Raw genomic sequence first — 22,023 nt, forward strand, 5'->3', positions numbered from 1 at the left:
AAAGTTTTTCCTAATATCCAACCTAAACCTCCCCCTCTGCAACTTGAGACCATTACTCCTTGTTCTGTCATCTTCTACCACTGAGAACAGTCTAGATCCATCCTCTTTGGAACCCCCTTTCAGGTAGTTGAAAGCAGCTATCAAATCCCCCCTCATTCTTCTCTTCTGCAGACTAAATAATCCCAGTTCCCTCAGCCTCTCCTCATAAGTCATGTGCTCCAGCCCCCTAATCATTTTTGTTGCCCTCCGCTGGACTCTCTCCAATTTGTCCATGTCCTTCTTGTAGTGTGGGGCCCAAAACTGGACACAGTACTCCAAATGAGGCCTCACCAGTGCTGAGTAGAGGGGAATGATCACATCCCTCGATCTGCTGGAAATGCCCCTACTAATACAACCCAAAATGCCATTAGCCTTCTTGGCAACAAGGGCACACTGTTGATTCATATTCAGCTTTTCGTCCACCGTAACCCCTAGGTCCTTTTCTGCAGAACTGCTGCCCAGCCATTCGGTCCCTAGTCTGTAGCAGTGCATGGGATTCTTCCGTCCTAAGTGCAGAACTCTGCACTTGTCCTTGTTGAACCTCATCATATTTCTTTTGGCCCAATCCTCTAATTTGTCTAGGTCCCTCTGTATCCTATCCCTACCCTCCAGCGTATCAACCACTCCTCCCAGTTTAGTGTCATCTGCAAACTTGCTAAGGGTGCAGTCCACACCATCCTCCAGATCGTTAATGAAGATATTGAATAAAACCGGCCCCAGCACCGACCCTTGGGGCACTCCACTTGATACTGGCTGCCAACTAGACATGGAACCATTGATCACTACCCGTTGAGCCCGACCATCTAGCCAGTTTTCTATCCACCTTACTGTCCATTCATCCAGCCCATACTTCTTTAACTTGCTGGCAAGAATACTGTGGGAGACTGTATCAAAAGCTTTGCTAAAGTCCAGAATTAACTTAGGTTTAAACAGAGACTGGGAATGGTTGGGTCATTATACTAATTGAATCTATTTCCCTATGTTAAGTTCTCCTCACACCTTCTATTGGTCATCTCAATTATCACTTCAAAAGGTTTTTTTTCTCCTGCTGACATTAGACTCTTCCAATTGGCATGCATACTTCCACCTTTTCATGTTCTCTGTATGTATAAATATCTCCTGTAGGTGTGTTCACTTCTATGCATCCGAAGAAGTGAGCTGTAGCCCACAAAAGCTCATGCTGAAATAAATTTGTTAGTCTCTAAAGTGCCACAAGTACTCCTGTTCTTTTTTTTTCTCCCACTTGAGAGCCTTGATTAGGGGGAGACCCGCACCATCATTACATGCCTGAATCTCCTGTCCTGTGGGATATGATGCACTGGGGGACTGTCTCTTATACACTGGAACTGCAGATTACATGGCCTGATCCCTCTTGAATACAGGGGACCAGTGACTATCCCTGTACAGAATCTGATGCAGATGCTTCAGAAACCTGCCTCTGCCCCCAACTTCTAAAACCGGAGGGGACAGGAATCCTTACCCAGCGAGGTCACAGTTTCATAATTCTCCTGCATGACATCCCTGTACAGAGCTCTCTGACCTGGGTCCAGCAGGGCCCATTCTTCCTCAGTGAAATACACAGCCACCTCCTCGAAGGTCACCAGCTCAGCTGCAGTCATTTCCCTTCTCCGTCACCTGGGAGGATGGGACGATCTCGAGTGAATCTTGGATGTGATTCTGCAGCCTGGAGAGGTTTCAGAAGGGGCTTTAATCCATTTAAATCCTCTATCCATCCCAGATTCTTTCTCTGCAGACAAATGTAGACTCTGCTGTACTAGGGAAATGGTTGAGTCAAGATTTTTGAAAAAGCAACCTACATTTCGGCTCTTAAATCCACATCCAGTTCTCTCAATAAGTGGCCTGATTTTTGTAAGTGCTGAGCCTGCCACATTGGGGTTCAGTTCTGACAGCCCAACACTGCTGATGAGCAGCCCTTTTAACTCAGCTGCTTGTGTATGGGCTGAGAAAATGAACGTTCTGCTCCAGCATCTAATATCCTGGCCATAGTCACCTAATTACAGCAGAGACCCAGGAGCTCCTACATGGGCTAAAAACACTGACACCATTTTAAACCCTCACAGTAACAGTTATTAAATGAAGTCAATGGGAATAATCAGATTCTCAAAGACAAGAATGTACGTAACAATCTTTGGGATTGGATCTTAAATTAGTAACCACATTTTATTGAATACAAACAGCTCAGTCTGTATAGACACATTTTGACAGAGATATTCACCAGACAACAGAGAGCAGCCTGTCTAGTTTAGGAATTGTGTCAAATCTATAGCCAAAAGGCACTAAAATTGCTAGAAAAGAGATTTTTTTTTAATTAGAAATATATTTCTGCCCCCTTCCCCGACCACCAACCCCTACTAAGTGCATCTTTTTTCTCTGGCCCCTTCTCAGAAGCAGACTATTTGTATTTCCCTCTAACGTTCTAAAATATTCACCCCTGGACAGAGAATTTCATCCCTAAAGATGAACATAGGACTTGCCAGAGTGCGTGAGTCCCAAAATGCATATAGTAAAAAATGATGGGGTCTAAATTAGCTATTACCACTCAAGAAAAAGATCTTAGAGTAATCATGGATAGTTCCCTGAAAATATCCACTCAGTGGCAGTCAAAAAAGCTAACAGAATGTTGGGAATCCTTAGAAAAGGGATAGCTAATAAGACAGAAAATATATTGTACACATATTGAATAGTGTGTGCAGAAATGGTCACCCTGTCACAAAAATTATATATATTGGAATTGGAAAAGGTACAGAAAGGGCAACAAAAATGATTAGGTGTATGGAACAGCTTCCATGTGACAAGAGATTAATAACACTTGGATTTTTCAGCTTGGAAAAAAGACGACTAAGGAGGGATATGATAATCCATCATGACTGGTGGGGGAAAGTAAATACGAAAGCATTATTTACTCCTCATATCAGAACAACTAGGGTCAGCATATGAAATTAATAGGTAGCAGGTTTAAAATAAACAAAAGGAAGTACTTCTTCACACAACACACAGTCAACCTCTGGAACTCATTGCCAGAGGATGTTGTGAAGGCTAAGGCTGTAACAGGGTTCAAAAAAGAACTAGATAAGTTCATGAAGGATAGGTCAATCAATGGCTTATTAGCCTGCCTGGGCAGCGATGGTGTCCCTAGCCTCTGTTTGCCAGAAGCTGAGAATTGGTGACAGGATGGATTACTTGATGATTGCCTGTTGTGTTCATTCCCTCTGGAGCACCTGTCATTGGCCATGGTTGGAAGACAGGATAGTGGTCTAGATGGACCATTGGTCTGACCCAGTCTGACCATTCTTATCAGTGTATTATAAGCATCTGAAAAGGTTCCTTTAGACTAAAATTGTGCACCCAACACTAATCATCACTGTGTGCTCCAGCGGTCACAAAAGAGCAGGATAAAAGGAGCCATATTGGGGAATCTTCCCTGGGAAGCGCATCCCCCCCAGCAGTGTGGGACCAGGCAGAGGTAGGAAGTGGCATTTCCTTTTCCTACTCTCCACGTTCTCCCCAGAAAAGTCAATCTGCCCCGGGGTGCTGCAGTGAATGGAGCTGGGCAGGGCTGGGATCCGGGAACTTCCCTCCCCACTTTTGGTTCCTGCTTCCCTTCCAGTTTCTCCCTGTGTCCCTCCTGACCCTCTCCCCTCCCGTTGGGCTGGGAGACTCAGTCCCTGGCCCAGTTGCAGGGTGTTCGCTCTCCCGGAGCTGACATTCAGGGGAGGGAGGGGGAGTGTCAGGGAGGGCAGCAGCACTGTGATTCACAGACCCCCGGGAGCAGAGATGGGGCAAGGAGGGGCTGTTTCTGCAGCATAACTTTCCTGACAGGTGTTATGTGAAAAACTGCTATCTGACTTAATTTGCTAGTTAGGGTGTACTGAGCATGCTCAGTAACATCTGCTGAAGTCACTGCCCCTTCACCATGCCCTTACTTGGCATCAGATTCTGTGGACTGCTTTTTACAGGAGTTAAAAGGAGGAAATCAGAGGAGAGGGGGCCAGGATCTGAGCAAAGGGCAGAAATTCACTGGCCGGGGGGGCTCAAGCAGCTGGAGGCAGGGTTGGGATGGGGCTGAGGGGCAAAATTAGGAATTGGGGGGAGGAGCTGGAGTTAAGCCCAGGGGTGAGGCACTGCCAGAGGGTGACTGAGGGCAAAACCCCAGCAGAGGCGGGGGGGTGGGGGGCTAAGAGTTAGCCAGGTGGACTGAGACACCAGTATTTGCAAAAATAGGGTGGGAGCACACAGAGAAGTTTTCTGATCCCTCCCCCACAGTGCATTTCAGCATGGGCTTCCCAGAGCTGGGTTCTTAAACGTACAGGCATCCCAATGCCTAGTCACCTCAGCTCCTTGCTAGCTGAGGTGCTACATGAGACTTGATTCAATGAAATATTTTACATATGCACTCCCTCAGAAACAAAGAATCCCTTATCAGTTTATATGACCACATAAAGTCTCTGAGCAGTTCACAGATTTTTCTTGTCTGCTGCTGGTATTCCTTGAATTGAGCTCCCCTCCTTGTAATCCATTTTAAATATACTTTGGCTCCTTTAAATTGATTACTTTTAAAATGTTATTTTCATTACTCTTAGCACTTCATCATTTACCTTTGTTACCATTGTGCAGATGTATGTCATTGTGACATTTAATTTATATTTTAATAATAAATACTCAAAAATATGTATAAACTGCATAATAAATGATGTGTAAATGACCTCACTCTATTAAGAGGTAATTGATACATCTGTACACCAGGCAGGGCTGTCTGGAAGCTGAAGGCTTTATGCTTCCATCCCACATCACTGCCAAGTTTTTTCATCAGACACCCGTTGTTGCATAGAAAAGAACGTTAGTGTAGCCACTGATGGCCAAAGGCAACTCACAGAGTCCTACAACCTGAGCGGTAGCAACTTCTGACAGAGGTACCCCCGTGAGTTACAATTTGCTACCCCTGGACCAGAAGATAGGAAAGGGGAGCGGGACCAAACCAGGACTAGCTTCTGCAAATAACCTCGCATATCAGTAATTGCTGCTGCTAGCAAATCGCGTTTTTCACACTACAGGCCCCAGCCCTTCCCCCGGGTCTCGCCCCTCACCTGCAGGCTCCGGCTCAGGGGCTGGTGTCGGCAGAGCCCGGGGCTGGTTCCAGCCACCGGAGAAAGTTGCCCCCGCCCGGCTGATCACAGAGGGGGGTTAATGCAGGTCACAAACCCCACTGGGGAGCAGTAGCGGCTTAGCCCGGGCTCCGGGTCACAATGGAAGAAGCAGCAGCAGCCGCTGAGCCAGGAACTTCAGCCCCGGAGCTCCCCACCCGTAGCAATAACCAGAATCTCGCTCTAGCGCCTGCAGCTCCCTCCCGGGAAACCCCCGTGCCCAGCCCCCAGATCAGCCCGGAGTGGGAACAGAGTAGCCCTGCCCCTTACCAACCCTTCTCCCCGCCTCTCCCCTCGCTGTTCCCCTGCCTCACCGCTGCGGAGCTGGTCACTGAGCTGCTCTCCTTGGGTGGAAACCCCAGCTCGGCCCCGCCAAGCCGAGTGCCAGGCGTGTGGCAGAGAGAGGCGAGCTGGCGTGGCCCCGAGGCCCCAGGCTGCTGCCAGCTGTACGCCCACGGCAGCTGTGCTGATCAGGGGCCAAGGCAGAAGCAGCTGGGGGTGGGGAGAGTCTTTCTAGCTGGGTCCCCAGCAGGGGCTGAGCCGGAATTCCTGCCTTTTAAAACACCCTCGTCTCCTGCTCGGGCTAAAGCTGAGCTGCTCAGCCGCTGCACAGCGTGACTGGCAGGGGGTCAGGGAAGGCACTTGCGGTGCTGGGAGGTGTTGTAATGTTGTTACAATCTGCAGCAAAAAAAATCTCCCCCTCCCCGCACACCCTGACCCTCCATGGCCAAGTCGTCTCTGCCAGCCTCTCCCGTCCCAATGCACACACCGACGCGCTGCACAGGTGTGTCACTGTTAACACTTCTCTTTGTGTTGTACAGATAAGGGGGAGGTGCAAACTTTTCTGATTTTGGAGAAGAGCCATCAACCTGAAGAGGTGGTGACATTCTGGGCTAAAGGACCCAGACCTGGTCCCACCAAGGGCCGGAGGCGTTGTGATGCTCAGGCTTGCTGTGCAATGAACCGGGAGAGGAAGGCACCTAAGAATGGATCCACAACAGCTAGCGCACTGTGCAGGGGGCCATAGGTGCTGACTCCATGGGCGCCCTGGGGCTGGAGCACCTATGGGGAAGAAATGCACCCACCGGCAGCACCCCATCAGCTTCCTCCTTCCCCCTGGTGCCTCCCGCCCACAGACAGGCTTCACTGAGCAGCGCCTCCACCTCCCACCCATCAGCTGTTTTGCAGCATGCAAGCGGCTCTAGGGGGAGGAGCGAGGATGCAGTGCACTCGGGGGAGGGGGTGGGAAGAGATGGGGCAGGGATGGAGTGGGGGCAGGAAGAGGCAGGTCCGTGCGGCTTTGGGGGAAGGGGTGGAGTAGGGGTGGGATCTGGGACGGAGTCAGGAGGTCAATCACCCCCTGGAACATTGGAAAGTCAGAGCCTCTGCAAGGGTAATTTGTGATAAAGAGTCAGGAACCCAGTGGCTCTGGTGCCTCAGCTGTTCCTTGTGAGAATGAGTTTGGAGCCTCCTCACTCCACACAGTCACCAATGGAAAAGAAGGAGGCAAAGGTGAAGTTCACCTTGTAACTTTTTTAGCAATGGTTAGACCACTCAGCTGGGACCTGGGTAGGGTGACCAGATGTCCCATTTTTAAAGGGACAGTCTTGTATTTAAGCCCCTCTGCCGGTGTCCCAACTTTTTCCTAAAAATGGGCAAACTGTCCTGTATTTTCTGTGTCCCCCACATCAGTACTGAGGGGTCCTGCTACTGGCCAGATCCCAACTCACCAGTCGCCCACCCACTAGAAGTGAGTGGGGGGGGTCCAGTGGCCAGTGATGGGAGTGGGTGTGCAAGGCTGGTGGTGTGGCCAAGATGCAGCAGATGGGGCTGGCTGCTCTGGCTGCTGGTCCATCAGCGCAGCCCCCGCTGTGTGCCATCTCTCAGTCAGCAGGGCCCTGCCCCCCATGGGTGGTGAGTTATATTATTTCGTGGTGTCAGGAATTTTCAGGGCTGGGGGCCCTGCTCGAGACTTATCACACATCTGCCCACCTTTATTTGAATGAAGCTCCTTCTGATCTGGCAGCTCAGGCATTGTCAGTTTCATCTAAAACAATTTACAAACTTGGAACCTAATCCTGTAAACCCTTAATCATTTGATCGATCCCATTGAAGACAATGGGACTATTTCCATGACTATGGACCACTTTTGTGGACTGTTAAGAGTTTCAGGAGTCTGTTCCTATAAAGGAAGTTGAATCCCCAATTGAAATGCAATGTTTGGGTACAATACCATAAAGCAGTTTAGGGGACAGTTCTACTTAAAAATTGTCTTTTATTAAATCATACATATGCTGAAATGGCTCCTCACCCCACTCCCATATTCCATATAAACAGACTGAATACTACATATGTGGGAGGGAAGTGAGTAGTTAAGCATGTTGACGTTTGTATATACAAATGGGGATGTTGGAAGGGATGGGGAGGTTGTGGGGGCCCTGGGCTGGGGGCAGGGTGGAGAGGAGTCCCATGGAGGGTCACATGGGGAGGTCATGTGTTCCCCCTTCTGTCTCTCCCATGAGTGCAGTACTGGCAAGAAATTATTTCTACTTGCACCACTGAGAGGGTCTCAAAGATCCCTGATGACAGCGGAGTCAGCGAGAAGGAATGTGGGGCTGGGCTTGGCACGGAAAGGGTTAACGCAGGAGGGGTTGCCCCAGGCAGGGCTGGCTCCAGGCACCAGTGAAGGAAGCAAGTGCCTGGGGTGGCCCATGGAAAGGGCCGGCACTCTGTCCGTTGTTGCGCGGCACGTCCGGGTCTGCGGCGGCAATTCAGTGGGGGGTCCTTCACTCCCTCTCTTCCTCTTTGGCAGCACTTCGGCAGCAGCTCAATTGGGTTTTTCTTTTCTTTTTTTTCCTTCGCCACTTGGTGCGGCAAAAAGGCCCTGGCCCCAGGGCTCTGCTGGGACTGAGCGACAGGGACTGGTCCCCAGGCAGGAGCAGCGCAGGCTGGAGCAGGGCAGAGCACAGGGAGCAGAGGGTGAGAGGAAAGGACCAGCCCTTGGTTTTGCATTCTCCAGGCTGGGTATGGTGCTGGGAGAGACAGATGTGAAACTCCTGCCAGCTGGGGATCCAACAACCAGGATCTAACTCAGGAGTCCTGCAGGGAGAGGGGAGAGAAATCACCCTCTGGCTGTGGGACTAGCGGGATGGACAGGGGGATTTTCTGTGCCAACCTCCAGGATGCCCCCAGTGACTCTGCCTGGCAGCCACAGGGCTGGGCAATGCTCTGCAGGACCCAGGACCCTCTGCCCTTTGGTCTGCTAGACTAAGAAGCTCTAGTATCAAATCTTCCCCACATCCGGTACTTGGAGACATATCAAGCCCCTCTCAGCCATCTCTGGCTAGGCTAACTAGATGTAGCTCCATAGGCAAAGAGGCAGGTTTTTCAGGTCTTTCTTGGCTCATCTTTGGAGCTCCTCTCATAGACTCATAGACTCATAGACTTTAAGGTCAGAAGGGACTATTATGATCATCTAGTCTGACCTCCTGCACAATGCAGGCCACAGAATCTCACCCATCCACTTCTATAACAAACCCCTAACCTATGTCCGAGTTATTGAAGTCCTCAAATTGAAGTCCTCTTCTCTGAGCCCCTCCAGTGTCTCCATGTCCTTTTTGCAGGGCAGAGCCCAGAACTGGACCTGTGAGCCAGCGCCAGTCTCACCAGAGCCATATGTAGAGGTGACATCATTGCGCTGCTCCTGCTTCTGCTCCCTGTCCTCCTGTGCATACAGCCCAGGTTGTGCTCACCCTGTTCACCACACATGGGAGCTCGTCGCCAGCCATGGCCTTGGCATCCTTTTCAGTTTCCTCTTGTCCCCTGCAGCAGTGCTGGTGCTTCCCTGACTCCGGGCGGGGCAGTCGCTTCCTGTGATGTAGGCAGCTTTGTCTTCAACACTGTAGATTCTCTCCTTGGTCATCGCTGCCCTTCCGTGTTATCATCCTTGGCACAAACACCATTGGGAGCCATTTTCACTTTGACAGGCATTTCCCAAGCCTGTCTCCTCCCTACGCTATGTATGGGCCATTTACAGTTTAGATTATAGTGTGCCTAGCACAGGGGTCCTGGGTTCCTCCAACCCTCTGCCAAGGGGAGCCCAGGCCCAGATTTCCCTCAGCCCACCTGACCAGCCCTTTCCCTAAGGAGAAACCCTGGTGCTGCCATCCCCACCCTGAGCCATTCACCTCCCTTATTCTTCAGGTAGATGAGGAGCAGCTTCAAAGATGTTACTGCTCAGATCTGGGGCTGAACTTCCTGGGTCAGAGGCTGCTGCCTCTATTGTGATCTGGGAGCCCAGGCTGAGTCACTGCTTCTCCCCAGAGGAGTCTGTGTGCGGGAGAGACCTGCATTAACTCCCCTTTGTGCCCAGCTGAGGGGGAGGACTTTCTTCAGTGGCTGGAACCAGCCCCTGAGGCAGCCCCGGGCTCTGCCCACACCAGTTCCTGAGCTGGAGCCTTCAGGTGAGGGAAAAGACCCGGGGGAAAGAGCTGGGCAGGAAAATGACTCTGCACAAACAGCCCCTACTCACCCCATCTCTGCTCCTGGGGGTCTGCGAGTCCCAGAGCTGCTGACCTCCCTTACCTCCCCAGGCTCTGCTCCCCTAAGCACCTGCAGTAGCCAAGCCAGCTCCTGGAGAGCAAATGCCCCCAGGGACAGGTGGGTTACGAACTGCATGGACTTCTCAAGCTGAAAAGAAGGGGTATCTGGGGGGGGGCAACTTGGAGCTGTGGGAAAGCAGGTGATGATACTATTATTAATAGTGTAGTGTGAGAAACTGCTATCTGTAGGAATTTGCTATCAGCAGCAGTTACTCATATGTAAGGAGAACAGGAGTACTTGTGGCACCTTAGAGACTAACAAATTTATTTGAGCATAAGCTTTCATGGCCTACAGCCCACATCATCGGATGCATGCAGTGGAAAATACAGTAGGAAGATATATATATCCACAGAGAACATGAAACAATGGGTGTTACCATACACACTCTAATGAGAGTGATCAGTTAAGGTGAGCTATTACCAGCAGGAGAGAAAAACTTTTTGTGGTGGTAATCAAAATGGTCCATTTGCAGCAGTTGACAAGAAGTTGTGAGGAACAGTGTGTGTGTGGGGGGGAATAAACACGGGGAAATAGTTTTACTTTGTGTAATGACCCATCCACTCCCAGTCTTTATTTAATCCTAATTTAATAGTGTCCAAACAGTCAAGAATCTGATGCCAAGTAAGGGCAGGGTGAAGGGCAGTGGCTTCAGCAATGCTCAGTACACCTTCAGTAGCAAATTAAGACAGAGAGCAGTTTTTCACAATACACCTGCCCTGGGCTGAGCCACTGCTGCTCCCCAATGGGGTCTGTGTGGAGAGAGACTTGCAGTAACTCCCACTCTGTGCCCAATCAGGGCAGGACTTTCTCCGGTGGCTGGAACCAGCCCCTAGGGCAGCCCCGGGCTCTGCTGACACCAGCTCCTGAGCCGGAGCCTGCAGGTGAGGGGAGAGACCTGGGGGAAAGGACTGGGGCCAGGCAGGAAAGTGACTGCACCAATGGCCCCTCCTCGCCCCAGCTCTGCTCCCGGGGTGGGGGGGTCTGCGAGTCCCAGAGCAGCTGCCCTCCCTGACCCCTCCAGGCTCTGCCTCCCTGAGCGCCAGCAGGAGCCGAGCCAGCTCCGGGGAGCGAACGCCCCAGGCCGGGATAGGGACTGAGTCTCCCAGCCCGAGGGGAGGGGAGGGGACGGGGCAGGAGGGAGACGGGGAAGAGCCTGGCAGGGGCAGCAGGAGCGATCAGTGGGGAGGGAGGTTCCCGGCTCCCAGCCCTGCCCAGCCCCATTCCCTGCAGCACCCCGGGGCACATTGACTTTCCGGGGGAGGAGCAGGGAGAGGAAGAGCCAGTTCCTGCCTCTGCCTGGTCCCTGTGCTGCTGGGGGGATGCGCTGCCCTGGGGATGGTGTCAGGGGGGTTCCTTCGATCTAGGCACCAGCACCAGCAAGCGGCAACCCAGGTGGGGTGGCCAAATCAGGGGCGGGGGGGGGGGGCGGTGGACCTGGACCTGGCGCCGCGCGGCTGGGGGAGGCCACGCCGGGCGCGGCGGAGACCTCGCGACTCCCGCGGCAGGCGCAGCGCAGCCGGAGCCGCCGCCCGCGAACCGTCCCCGCCAGCCCGCCCGCGGAGGTCCGCTGTTTCCGCGCGCTGTGAGCTCGCGTCATCATGCCTGCGGCAGGTCCGGCTCGAGTCCCCGGTGGACTGGACCTGCCTCAAGCCCAGCGGGAAGAGGGGGGACGGACCCGGGACCCGAGAAGAGCGGCGCAGCACACCGCGCTGCCTGGGGCAGCCTATTTTCTAGAGCCGCCCCTGCCTTCGATTCTACCCTTTTATTGCAGCTGGAGCACACAGTGATAGTTAATGTCAGCTGCACAATTTTAGTCTCTAAAGGGCCCTTTTCAGATGCTTACAACATGTTCAGTGTTACTAGATGGGCCTTGGGTCTGACACAGTCTGACTATTCCTATGTTCATCTTTAGGGTGACAGTTCCTGTCTTGGGTGAATCTATTTTTGAAAGTTGGGGGAAAAAACCCACCTACCCTGGTTTTGAGACGAGTCTGGGGAAAAGAGTAAGTTACAATTTTAACATTTTAAAAAAATGTTTTAATCAACTCTATTTTCTTAACAATATGGACTAGAATGTTTACATTTGACAGAGAAGGATTTCATACATCAGATGCACTTCTCTCTCTAATCTCATAAAAATCAGTTTTGATGTAGATTTTTTTAGAGATTGCAGAAAAGAGCCATAAATATGAATTTAGAGGTCTGGAGAATAATCCTTACAGTGAAAGACTTAAAGTGCTCCATCAATTTAGTTTATTATTTAAAAAAATGTTGAAAGGCTGAAAGGTGATTTGATTATACTGTACAAGTATGTTCACAGAGAGAAAATAGTTGATACCAAATGGCTCTTTAGTTTAGTGCAGTGGTTTTCAACCAGGGGTATTGAGAGAACAGTATATGGATTTGGGACCTAATTTAGGTTGTTGGTTTTTAATATCTTGGTCAAGCATTTCCCTAGGATGACAGAGTCTAGAATGACTGTCTGCAGGAAAAGAACCTGTAGGGAAGTGAGGTGTGAAATGCACTAAAGCCCCTTCTGAATCTTCGCCAATTGCCCTTCTCACCCTGACAGGCGGCAGAATCACATCCATATTTTGCACCAGATCATCTGACTGTCCCTGGGGACAGGGAAAGGAAATGGCTGCAGTAGAGCTGGTGAGCTTCAAGGAGGTGGCTGTGTATTTTGCTGAGGGGGAATGGGCCCTGCTGGACTCAGGTTAGAGATCCCTGTACAGGGACATCATGTGGGAGAATTATGAGACTGTGGCCTCACTGGGTAAGGATTCCTGTCCCATAGGATATTAGAATCTGTGGGTTGTCTGAATCATCTTGGTCAGCTTCTATGCAGTATTGTTCATTGGTCTCCCAGATTTCAGGGGGATCAGCCCCTATAATCCATAGATCCTGTGTGGGTGAAACTGTTCCCTCCCACAGGACAAGAGAGATTCAGGGACATAATGGTGCTGATCTTCCCATAACCAAGGTTTTCATGTGAGACAAACTCATTCTTTTCTTCCCCTTCCCAAGGCAAGCTGCATCCTCTGGGACTGACCCCGATCTCAGAGATGGAGCAATGTCTCATGACTCAGCCTATGTCCCCAACAGCCAGATTTTCAAATGTGCTTCACCTCCATCTTGCTCATGTTCCACCCCAGCTGTGTTAGCAGCAGGCCACAGATGTTCTTGACTCTTCTGGCTGTCAGAAAGGGCATGAACCAGAATCATGGGGCTGGGGCTGGCTGTTGTCAATGTCTCCAGGGCCACCCCTTGTGCCAATGTGCTGAATTCCTGGAAGGAGGGTGTTGCTACTGGTGTCTGTTCCTGGTCTGGTGAAGTGGTGGTTCCTTGCAGTGAGAGGGGCTGAGGGAGTGTGTATGAAGTAAGGTATGGTCTGGGAGTGGTGTGTGCGGCATATTGCTATGGCAGAAAAAAGTGAGGAGGGCTCTGCTCATGTTTTAGGGCCTACTCTGGGACTCAGGAGACCTGGGGTCAGTTCCAGGCTCTGCTGCCAGATCCCTGTCTGAGCTTTTGTCAGCCACTGAGGCTGCAGGCCCCAAAGGGGCCCCAGAGAATTAAACCTCCAACTTCCATTGCCCTGTGTGACTGGGCCCCTTTAAAGGTGCCAGCTTCATTATCTCTGATCCTCAGTCCCCTCTCTGTGAAATAGAGAGAACCGTCCACGGTGTGTCTGTCTTGTCTTTTTACACTGAAATGCCTTGGAGCTGGGACTGTCTCTGCCTCTGTGAATCTCTCATGCCTACTGTCAGAGTCCAGGGAGATTCGGGTTTCGGATTGAAACTCAGGAGAGCTGGGTGAATTCCCTGCTCTGCCTCAGATGTCCCATTTGAATTTGGGCAACTCCCTTAGACTGTCCGTGCCTCAGTCCCCAACCTGTACAATGTGGATAATGGCACCTCCTATTTCACAGGGGGTATAATGATAAATGCCTTCTATACTGTATTGTGTATAGATACTGTGGTCATTGGGGCCATATAAGCTCACTGATAGCACAGTGGGGCCCTGATTTCCCACTGAGAATCCAGGTGCTGCTGTAATAACTATTCTTGGCCTGGTGCTGTGGGAGCACTGAGGTAAGGTTACAAGAGTTACATGTTCTGCATGTACCCTAGCTCAATCTCTCTCTCTCTGCTCATCACCAGCTTTCTCCATGCCTGCTTTAGCTGTTGCAGGGCCGTGACGTGGGAAAGGGGGCTCTCCAGTGCCAGACAGTCAGAAGCAGCAGAGAATTAAGGAATTGGCTATTGTGATTCACTAATATGTCTTTGTGCTCCCTGACCTCTTCACTGGGGAGAATTTTCAGGAGTTCATGGGAATGGAGCATTATGGTAACTGCTGCTGCTGCATGGATTAAGATGACTCTGTGTCTGTGTTTGAGCCCAGGTGGGAATAGAGCGGCTCCTCCATTTCTCTGGGTCTGTGGTGCATGGTGTAGTAGAAGAGCAATCTCTGCAAAGATTTTTTTTGCCTGAAGTAAGGAGTGGGCTGACTGGGCAGGTGATGGAAGCAGGTCAGATGTTTCTGACATCCATGTCCAGTGTCTGGCTGGCTGTGTGTGTGGGAATGGATGTCTGTGAGAAGCTCTGGCTATTGAACCCAGCTGCTTGACAGCAGGGTCTCAGCACAGGTTAGTCTAGCCAGGCTGTGAGCAACCACTCTGCAAAGCCCTGCCCGAGTGACTGTGTCCTCATTGGTGCTGTGCATATTGTGTGTGTTGCTGTAACTTGTGGGGGCCCACCACATGGTTCTTAGCACTTCAGGGAGCTGAGCTGCTCTTTGATTCTTTCCCACTGAATTTTGTGAGAACTTGTATGTCCTTCTGGGCACATGGAGGGTGGGGAGGAATTGTGGGAAGGCTTTGAAAGACTGTTAGTGTTCAAAGGATATTGCCTGTGTAAGCAGAGTCAAGATGAGCTCTACCCTGACATCTGGTGGTGAATTGTGGCAAGTTGTGGAAAAGAACTTCAGGGGCTGGTCTTGTTCGCCTAGGCACACCCACCCTACCTAGCATGAGCCCACAGCTGCCCAAATGGTCACTTTGGCTGCTGTGGGATCCCCAGTTTCTCTGTTATTGGGGCAGGAAGAATGAAGTGTTGTTACCCTGATTATGTGAATCAAGGCCAGTGGAACTGTTTTATGACAGAGGAACTCACCATCAACTAAGTAGCATTCTCTAGACAAGGGACATGGGTTCCAAACCCCCCATGAATTGAGAGAGGTTGGGGACAAGCATGTGTATCTGATGTTATGGGTGTCCTTTGAGGGACTGAAACACCAATTGTGTTGTCTCCACTGTTGACTAGCAGAGCTTGTTTTGATTCTATTAGGAGTTTAGTTACAGGCTGCTGGGCCAATGGTGTACCAGCACTGAGACTCACCCACTTGACACAGAAATCACTAAAAGCTGAGATCACTGACTGCTGTGTTAACTAGTGGGGGAGCCTGAGGATATATTGCTAAGATGCTGGCAGAGCAGAGCAGTTTGTGGGCTGGTTAGAATGGCCCATGGGATGGTGAGTGGAGTGGAGTGAAGTGGAGTGGCTCATGGTGAAGGCTGCAGCAGAACCTCACAGAGAGGTGGGGCAGTCAGCATTGGACCACGTAAGGTGCCCATTAACACCCCCATGTGCCCCTTTCTCCCCCCACCATTTCCACCCAGCTGGGGGGGGAGTAGAACTCTGCAGATAAACTTTTGAACTTGGGGGCTGCACTGACCAGGGACAGAGACTTTTGGGTTGTTGGACTTTTGGGTGGTTTTGGGGTTGCTGGACTCAAGAGACTTTTGGGACTTTGGGGTGATCTTTTGGGTGGTTGGACTTAAGACCCTGAGGGGAAAAGGATACTGCTGAACTTACCTGGGGGTGGGTTTTTTGCTCATGGTTTGTGTTATGAATCCTGGTTGTGGTGTTTCCCCAACATAATGCTGCATTGTTTCCCTCCTTTAAAGGATTTTGCTACACTCAGACTCAGTGCTTGCAAGAGGGGAAGAATTGCCTCCTAGAGGCGCCCAGGGGGTGGTATGTAATTGTCCCAGGTCACTGGGTGGGGGCTCGAGCCGATTTTGAATTGCATTATTGAAACAGAACCCCTAGATACTGAACCCGGCCCTTGTTGCTGCCAACTCAGACAGGCACCTGTATTCTCACTGCAAAGTGAACAGATTACCAGCCTGGGCTGAACTAGCACCCAGACTTTAGCCTGTACCCACACATGAAGACTATATTAAAATTGTGACTGTTAAACATAAGGAGGAGAGCATCAGAAATCAATGAACCAAAACTGGTGTGTCAGAAACTATGACTAATTGGTGCACAAAATAATGAGAGGATGGATTATTCCACCCACCCATTACCTTTTGGGGCCCTTAAAAAGAGGTTTCCTTGGAGAAGAAAGAACTTTTATCATCACTGCAATTGCGGCAGAAGGATTGTTTCTGTGACACCAGACCCTGATACTTTAGTGGGGATGCTTTACCATTATCACTGTGCTAGCAAGGTCCTCAATCTGATACATGTAAGCTCCTGCTCTGTCTTCCCGTCCCTCATGTGCTCCTTTCTGCCCCCACCCCCATCTTGAGTGTCCTATCTCAGTGTCTCAGCTTTCCTCCTTGATGCTGAAAAGAGCTGCACTGCACGTCAGCATAGTGAGATGACACAGTCCATCTAGATCTGCCCATCCTAAGAAGGATCAGCGAAGGGGAGGGAGACAACCAGATCAATCAGACAATGTCCCTGACTGGGGAAGTGAACTGGGGTCCTGAGCAACAGCTGTCATGACCGACTTGCCAGCCCAAAGTATCCATCTATTACCGAGGTATGCTGAGAACACCAAAAAAGCTATATTTTCCCTCATCTTCACTGTCCTATCTCTTCTCTCCCCTCTGTGTCTGCCTCTTCTTGTCCGGCACAGCTTAAACCTCACTATACATAAGAGGATCCTCACAGAACCCTAGCAGTGTCCTGGTTAGTGATGAGATAAGTGAATGACACTTTTGCCAATTCCCACAAATATCAGAGGGTTAGGCCAGGCTAGAGTGGCCATGTAACAAGGATATGCCATAGTTACTAAGGCAGAGGATGAAATCACCTTCCTGGAACAGAGCCGTGCAGAGCAGAGGCTGAGATAAGATTCCCACATTGTGATGGGAATTAATTACTCTGTTCGCATTCTCTGTTCAGTTGCTACATTTAAGCTTGGTGTTACACACCTCGAACCATGTGTATCTTATATGCTGTGACTTCTCATTTCTTCTTGATAGTGTTCTAAACTAGCATTCACCCAGGGACTTAAGTGTGGTGACACCGAGCCTCACAACGCGTACTTTTTAGGTATGTCTAAGCCCTACCCCTCTCACAAAGATAGGCACCTCTCTTTGTCTGCAATTCATGAATCAGGGGAGTTAGTCACTGACCTGCAGATGGGTCCTGGGCCTGTAGGCAGGTGCAGAGGCTACCTAACTCCACCAAAAAAACACTGGGGGAGAAGGTCCTCCCTCAAAACTTTTATGCCAGTGGTTAGGGTACTCACCAAGGATACAGGAGACCACCAGTTCAAGTCCTCCCTCTAGTGGATGAGACAAAGAGATTTGAACAGGGATCTGACCCTTCTCAGGGGACTACCCCAGCCACTGAGCTATGGAATATTCTGCTATGTGACTCCCTCAATCTCTACTAGTGAAGAAGTTCCACTGTATACAAATACTTAGTATCATTGGGCCAGAGACAGAAATGGTGACTGTGACTATAATTTGGTGGTAAGGGTACCCATCTACCAGTAAGAGAAACATCCTTAGACCTTGCTTGCTTGTAACACATTACACTGTGTGAATGGCTAAGAAAATCTACTTTTAACTCCAAAATCTCACCACATTCTTTATTGGGGTGTGTTCTAAACTTTAGAATACTTTTATGCTTACTTCAGTTGTGTTGTGCATTTTAAATTACAGAGTTATCTTATATGTTCACACTTCCACTCCATACTAGCCTTATTCCAACCTTTGTGTGGGAACTTGACTAGCCCCTAAATCCCCAAAGCAGGGTATTTTGTGATAGTTCTTTCTATATTTGGACATTACAGTGTTGACCCATTGGTGTATGGAATCACCTTTAATAAGCTCTCTTTCTTCTGCCATGATATACCATGATCTCCCTGCAATACACTCTCTGCCTATCAGCTCTCTGAGAACAACCACTTAAACTGCTTGATTAACTTTAATTGGAATATCTTTGTTAATCAAACTGCTTTCTGAACTGTCACACTTGTAAAATTGCCTATTAACTCCTCCAGATCAGAGCTAATCTGATCTATTCTGCACTGTGGCATAATGATCACATTGGGTGATTCTTTTCAGGGCCGGCTCTAGGATTTCTGCCGCCCCAAGCAGGGCGGCGCGCCGTGAGGGACGCTCTGGCAGTCGCCGGTCCCGCGGCTCCGATGGACCTCCTGCAGACGCGCCTGCAGAGGGGCCGCTGGTCCCGCGGCTCTGGTGGACCTCCCGCAGGCATGCCTGCGGATGCTCCACCGGAGCCGTGGGACCAGCGGTCCCTCCGCAGGCGCGTCTGCGGGAGGTCCACCAGAGCCGCCTGCCGCCCTCCCGCAGGACGCCGCCCCAAGCGCGCGCTTGGTGTGCTGGGGTCTGGAGCCAGCCCTGATTCTTTTATCCCAGTTATTGTGTGTGTGTGTCTAAACAGTGCTGAATTTCAAGCTGTAGTAATCAGATGACTGTGAATTTGCCTTAAGAATCATGCTTAGCCTCAGACTATCTTATTAAAACAGAAGTATAAGAAGTACTAATGGTTTTGCTATCTTGTGTTAAGCTGACACTACTTTCTGTTCTACTGTCCTATTCAATCTATCTAGTTTTGTCCAAAATTGTTTGTAGTTTAAAAGTTGTAATATCAAGTTGAATTGTAGATGTTATAATTTAGTTACTTCATTGAATGGATCTGAAACTATTTATCCACATTTAGCTGTTCAATTCTACTACTTGTGAATTTTAATTAGGATAAACAACATGTGGCTACTGTTAATATCATACATAATTAAGTGAATACCATAGTGGTTAATGTGCATAGGGTTTTTTTTTCAATGCTATAAAACTGAGTATAACACTCATCCATTCTATATTGTTAACCAGCTCTTTTCATTTATTTTCTAGTTTCTAATTTGATAGTCATAGAATCGTAGGACTGGAAGGGACCTCGAGTAGTCATCTAGTCCAGTCCCCTGCCCATCCTTAAAAATCTACAATGATGAAAATTCCATAACCTTCCTAGGCAATTTATTCTAGTGCTTAACTACCCTGACCATTAGGAAGTTTTTCCTAATGTCCAACCTAAACTGCCCTTGCTGCAATTTAAGCCCATTGCTTCTTGTCCTATCCTCAGATATTAAGGAGAACAATTTTTCTCCCTTCGCCTGGTAACAACCTTTTATGTACTTGTATCAGAGGGGTAGCCGTGTTAGTCTGGTTCTGTAGAAGCAGCAAAGAATCCTGTGGCACCTTATAGACTAACAGATGTTTTGCAGCATGAGCTTTCGTGGGTGAATACCCACTTCTTCGGATGCAAGCAGTGGAAATTTCCAGGGGCAGGTGTGTATATATAAGCAAGCAAGAAGCAAGCTAGAGATAACGAGGTTAGATCAATCAGGGAGGATGGGGCCCTGTTCCAGCAGCTGAGGTGTGAAAACCAAGGGAGGAGAAACTGGTTCTGTAATTGGCAAGCCATTCACAGTCTTTGTTTAGTCCTAAACTGATGGTGTTAAATTTGCAGATGAACTGGAGCTCAGCAGTTTCTCTTTGGAGTCTGGTCCTAAAGTTTTTGCTGTAGGATGGCCACCTTAAGATCTGCTATTGTGTGGCCAGGAGGTTGAAGTGTTCTCCTACAGGTTTTTGTATATTGCCATTCCTAATGTCTGATTTGTGTCCATTTATCCTTTTCCTTAGAGACTGTCCAGTTTGGCCGATGTACATAGCAGAGGGGCATTGCTGGCATATGATGGCATATATTACATTGGTGGACGTGCAGGTGAATGAACCGGTGATGGTGTGGCTGATCTGGTTAGGTCCTGTGATGGTGTTGCTGGTGTAGATATGTGGGCAGAGTTGGCATCGAGGTTTGTTGCATGGGTTGGTTCCTGAGCTAGAGTTACTATGGTGCGGTGTGCGGTTGCTGGTGAGAATATGCTTCAGGTTGGCAGGTTGTCTGTGGGCGAGGACTGGCCTGCCACCCAAGGCCTGTGAAAGTGTGGGATCATTGTCCAGGATGGGTTGTAGATCCCTGATGATGCGTTGGAGGGGTTTGAGCTGGGGACTGTATGTGATGGCCAGTGGAGTCCTGTTGGTTTCTTTCTTGGGCTTGTCTTGCAGTAGGAGGCTTCTGGGTACACATCTGGCTCTGTTGATCTGTTTCCTTATTTCCTCGTGTGGGTACTATAGTCTTGTGTGAGGATAAAGGCACAGAGCTCAGCAACCAGTTGTGCTGTGGCATCATCAGGGATACTGTTCCTGACAGCTTGTATTCCATCAGTGTGTGGGATGTTTGTGTAGAGAGCCTCTACATCCATGGTGGCTAGGATGGTGTTTTCTGGAAGGTCACCAATGCATTGTAGTTTCCTCAGGAAATCAGTGGTGTCACAGAGATAGCTGGGAGTGCTGGTAACATAGGGTCTGAGTAGAGAGTCCACATATCCAGACAGTCCTTCAGTGAGAGTTCCAATGCCAGAGATGATGGGGCGTCCAGGATTTCCAGGTTTGTGGATCTTGGGTAGTAGATAGAATAACCCTGGTCGGGGTTCTAAGGGTATGTTGATTTGTTCCGGTGTTAGTGTAGGGAGTGTCCTGAGTAGATGGTGCAGTTTCTTAGTGTATTCCTCAGTGGGATCTGAGGGAAGTAGCCTGTAAAATTTGGTATTGGAGAGTTGTCTGGCAGCCTCCTTTTGGTAGTCAGACCTGTTCATGATGACAACAGCACCTCCTTTATCAGCCTCTTTGATTATAATGTCAGGATGGTTTCTGAGGCTGTGGATGGCATTGCGTTCTGCACGACTTAGGTTGTGAGGCAAGCGATGTTGTTTTTCCACAATTTCTGCCTGTGCACGTCGGCGGAAGCATTCAATGTATAGGTCCAGACTGTCATTTCGACTCTCAGGAGGAGTCCATGTGGAGTTCTTCTTCTTGTGCTGTTGGTGGGAGGGTAACTGTGTATCAGTGCGCTGTTCAGTGTTGTCCTGGAAGTATTATTTGAGTCGGAGACGGTGAAAGTAGGTTTCCAGATCGCCGCAGAACTGTATCATGTTGGTGGGGGTGGCAGGGCAGAAAGAGAGTCCCCGAGATAGGACAGACTGTTCTTCTGGGCTGAGTGTGTGGCTGGATAGATTGACGATATTGCTGGGTGGGTTAGGGGTATCACGGTTGTGGCCCCAGGTGGCAGGTAGGAGTTTAGACAGCTTACAGTCCTTTTTCCTTTTTAGAGAGGTGAAGTGGGTAATGTAGATCTCCTGTCTTATTTTAGTGAAGTCCGTTTGTATGGAAGTTTGGTTATTGATGAGAGTCTCTAGGTTGGAGAGCTCTTTTTTGATGTTTTCCTGATACAACCGTATCTGCTCTAACCCCGCAGACAGAGACCAACACTTAGAAAATCTCCACCAAGCATTCTCAAGACTACAGTACCCACACGAGGAAATAAGGAAACAGATCAACAGAGCCAGATGTGTACCCAGAAGCCTCCTACTGCAAGACAAGCCCAAGAAAGAAACCAACAGGACTCCACTGGCCATCACATACAGTCCCCAGCTCAAACCCCTCCAACGCATCATCAGGGATCTACAACCCATCCTGGACAATGATCCCACACTTTCACAGGCCTTGGGTGGCAGGCCAGTCCTCGCCCACAGACAACCTGCCAACCTGAAGCATATTCTCACCAGCAACCGCACACCGCACCATAGTAACTCTAGCTCAGGAACCAACCCATGCAACAAACCTCGATGCCAACTCTGCCCACATATCTACACCAGCAACACCATCACAGGACCTAACCAGATCAGCCACACCATCACCGGTTCATTCACCTGCACGTCCACCAATGTAATATATGCCATCATATGCCAGCAATGCCCCTCTGCTATGTACATCGGCCAAACTGGACAGTCTCTAAGGAAAAGGATAAATGGACACAAATCAGACATTAGGAATGGCAAT

The 22,023-nt window shown here is 49.6% G+C and overlaps 1 protein-coding gene across 1 annotated transcript in view; it reads right to left on the reverse strand.

Moving 5' to 3' along the window:
• The window catches only part of LOC120382987 (zinc finger protein 420-like), a 99,899-nt gene that overhangs the window by 49,646 nt on the left and 28,230 nt on the right, over positions 1–22,023 (reverse strand). Inside the window, exon 5 of the mRNA XM_039500527.1 lies at positions 3,337–3,341. Coding sequence (XP_039356461.1) covers positions 3,337–3,341 — 5 coding nt within the window. The remainder of the gene's footprint in view (positions 1–3,336; positions 3,342–22,023) is intronic.

Source organism: Mauremys reevesii, linkage group 15 (genome assembly GCF_016161935.1).
Source record: "Mauremys reevesii isolate NIE-2019 linkage group 15, ASM1616193v1, whole genome shotgun sequence".
In the NCBI taxonomy this organism is placed as follows: Eukaryota; Metazoa; Chordata; order Testudines; family Geoemydidae; genus Mauremys; species Mauremys reevesii.